General features: G+C 44.0%; 1 protein-coding gene across 1 annotated transcript in view; it reads right to left on the reverse strand.

The window, feature by feature from the left end:
• Positions 1-620: 620 nt before the first annotated feature.
• The window catches only part of LOC103741508 (fibrous sheath-interacting protein 1-like), a gene marked incomplete at its 3' end in the record, with an annotated part of 18,070 nt that continues 15,338 nt past the window's right edge, over positions 621-3,352 (reverse strand). Inside the window, exon 4 of the mRNA XM_008842326.2 lies at positions 621-775. Within this exon, the coding sequence (XP_008840548.1) occupies positions 621-775 (155 nt within the window). The remainder of the gene's footprint in view (positions 776-3,352) is intronic.

The raw sequence follows: 3,352 nt of genomic DNA on the forward strand, positions 1-3,352 counted from the left end.
TGAGATGAGCCTGGTCCACATAGCGAATCCCAAGTCAGCCAGAGCTACACAGTGAGACCCTGTCTTGAAAAAAAGAAAATGTTAACCAAAAGTTAACTTTTTGATGCACTAACCTATTTATCTCCTAATAAGCCCAAAGAAGACAAAGTAGACATACACCCTTGATGAAAATGGCTATCACCACCCCACCCTCGCTTCCTCTTCCACAGTCTGAGAGGGCCCAGCCTGACAGTGATAAGAGATCTGCTTGGCCTGTCCATGAGTAATGAGCATACCAACACAGGGCCCAAAGTCTGCAGTCACAGACCAAATTACCCTTTCTGGTTCCAGAATAATATCAACCCCTACACACACACACACACACACACACACATACACAGAGTGAGAGCGAGAGAGAGAGAGAGAGAGAGAGAGGCACATAGACACACACACAGACACATACATACACAGTCACTCATGTCACCGCTTCCACATAGTAAATCAATAAGGCCGAGCACATTACCACCAGAGGCCATGCTTTCCTCACTCCTGTCAGAGGAGACTGACTCTTGCTCCATCAGCACATATTTGCACACGGTTATACTTGGTTACACATGGTCACACAGTCACAGAGTTCTCACCTTAAGCTCTTCCCACAACTTTATCCTCATTTCCACACCTTGTCTTTTAATTTCCTTTTCTCTGCATTGTCTTTTTGCCAGTATCTTATCAAGCCTCTGCATCTTACAAATAGCATCTCGAAGCTGAGAATCCAGTACTTCTAATTTGGGATCATCTGTATTGTGTTAAAAGTAGAAATGGATTAAAGTTTAGCAAAACAACAGCTTTGTTTTCATTTCACTTCCTGTTTTCATCCAACCAATATTTATGAATGACGGTTACAACTACTACACTGATAGCCTGTACTAACTTGGTTTACAAGGTACTTTCTTATGCACCTTCTCATATAACTAACCTAATACACTAAGAAACAGACATTTATCTCTACTTTCCAGTGGGATAACTGAGTCCTTTCAAAATGGTCATTCATTACAGCACTGAGTGCACAAGTGCTTCTCTTGTGATTTTAAGTTCCAAGTGGTTTCTCCTTCATTCTACTAGACCTCTGTATTCATGACTAAGGCACAGAAAGTAAAGATTACGACATGGTCCCTATTCTAAAACTGTTTCAGACCAACTGAAAGAAAAGGCATGTATACACCCAACTGCAGGAAAGGTAGCATGTCCCAAGCTACACAGAGTGGTTTCCAACATACAGAAGACACAAACTCAAGTAAGTATTCCATGTCGGAGGAAGTGTTTTTCAGTGCCCTTCTCATTTTTATGATTTCTTGAATCACATAAATACATTCCTGAGAAGATAACTGACAGTATCTTATTTGAAATTAAAGATTTTAGAACTTCTTTCATTCAAGTTTTAACTTAAAACTTACAATAACAACAAAAGCTGCAACTAACATGTGTAGACCTATCTTACAGGCACCTTGCAAGCTGTGTAGACCTTCTTTACAGGAACCCTGTGAACTGTGTAGACCTATCTGCCTTAAAGTCACCTGTAAATTGTATAGACCTGTCTTACAGTCACCTGTGAACTGTATAGACCTGTCTTACAGGCACCTGTGAACTGTGTAGATCTGTCTTACAGTCACCTGTGAACTGTGTAGATCTGCTTTATAGGCACCTGTGAACTGTGTAGACCTATCTTACAGGTACCTGTGAACTGTGTAGACCTGCCTTACAGACACCTGTGAACTGTGTAGACCTGCCTTACAGGCACCATGGAAAGTACTTTATTCACATACATTACTGAGTCCTCATCTTAACCTTTGAGGTTGTATAATCACCATCCTCATTTTACAAATCAGTAAACAGGCTTATTTGCATCTGAGTTAACTTACATTTCCAAAGTGATCTAACTAGTAAACAGCAGAGTAAGCTCCACCCAAATTTGTCCATCTGTCCAGAGTGAGAGCACATAGCAACACTCCCTCTATGAAATCTGATGAAAACTCATCATCTAGAAATAGATCTAAATGTTCAAATATTAAGTTTCAGGTATCTCAGATCAGATCATTAAGAAATGGCACATTACTCTTGGATGTGGTGACACACACCTTTAGTCCCAGTACTTAGGAAGCAGATGTAGGTGGATCTCTGTGAGTTTGAGGCCAGCCTGGTCTACATAGGGAGTTCCAGGCAGGCTAGGGCTACAGGGAGACCCTGTCCCAAAAAAAGAAAAAAAAAAAAGAAGGAAGGAAGGAAGGAAGGAAGGGAGGGAGGGACACATTATGCTTAAGTGAAAATCCAGTGAATCCAGTGATGTTTGCCTATAATATACATCACTTCTTTAAGGAAAAAAGAAGAAAGAATCTTATCAAAAAATATTAATCTGCCTCACCTGACTCTGCTTCCCTGGGCCTGCACGACCCGCAGGCCTCTCTCTGGGGTAAGTCGATTGCGCCCTCCTGTGCCTTGACTCCCCCAGCCTCATTCAACCTTCCATCTCCCGGCCTTCTCTCCTCCTAGCCTGGGACCTGTCCCATTCCTTGTCTTGGCGCCCCAGACACCGGGGGAACCACCACTGCTTCCTGATCCTTTGCATCCAAACCAAACCAGTTCCTTCTGAGGTCCCCAGGAACCCTCTGGGCCTGGTCCTACCTTCACCTCCCTCTGGTTCTCTTGTCTGCACAACCCACCAGCCTCTCTCCCCTCAGAGCCCTTGGGGCCTAGTCCCACCCTCACCTCCCTCTGCTTCCCTGGGCTGCACAACCCACCAGACTCTTTCCTGGACACTGGGGCTGACCTTTCTGCTTCCTCATCCTTTGCATCCAGACCAACCCAGTTCCTCAGTACAGTACCCAAGAGCTCTTGGGGCCACTTCCTGCCCTGATCGCCCTTTGCATCTCTGTGTGCCACAGCCACCAGCTGCCCTAGACCAGCATCTTTCCTGGGCCCTGCTCCCAGGCCTGTCCAACCCCCAAATTCCTGAGGACAAAATAGTTCCTGGAGGGATCCAGACCTTAGGGGAAAGCCTGAGAGCATCTGATCCTCATCTGACTTGGGCCTCTGTGGGAACTCCTGAAGACAAAAGCAATCTGGCCACTCCAATATAAAATCAAAAGGGAGAACTGGAAGCTTAGATGAACAAGCTTTTCATGAACAAAAAGGAAACCACAAAGACACATGAAGTTTACAAAAAGAAGCAGACCTAAACCTGAAGGCTTGAGTCTCACACAAGAATCAGAAATCAGAAAAATTCACATGTCAAAATCACAGAGAGAAAATAATAACATGAAAAACCAAAATAACATAGCCCCACCAAATACCAGTAATCCTCTAGAGGAGCACAATG

This window comes from Nannospalax galili, unplaced genomic scaffold, assembly GCF_000622305.1.
Source record: "Nannospalax galili isolate Female #2095 unplaced genomic scaffold, S.galili_v1.0 scaffold1400, whole genome shotgun sequence".
Taxonomy (NCBI): domain Eukaryota; kingdom Metazoa; phylum Chordata; class Mammalia; order Rodentia; family Spalacidae; genus Nannospalax; species Nannospalax galili.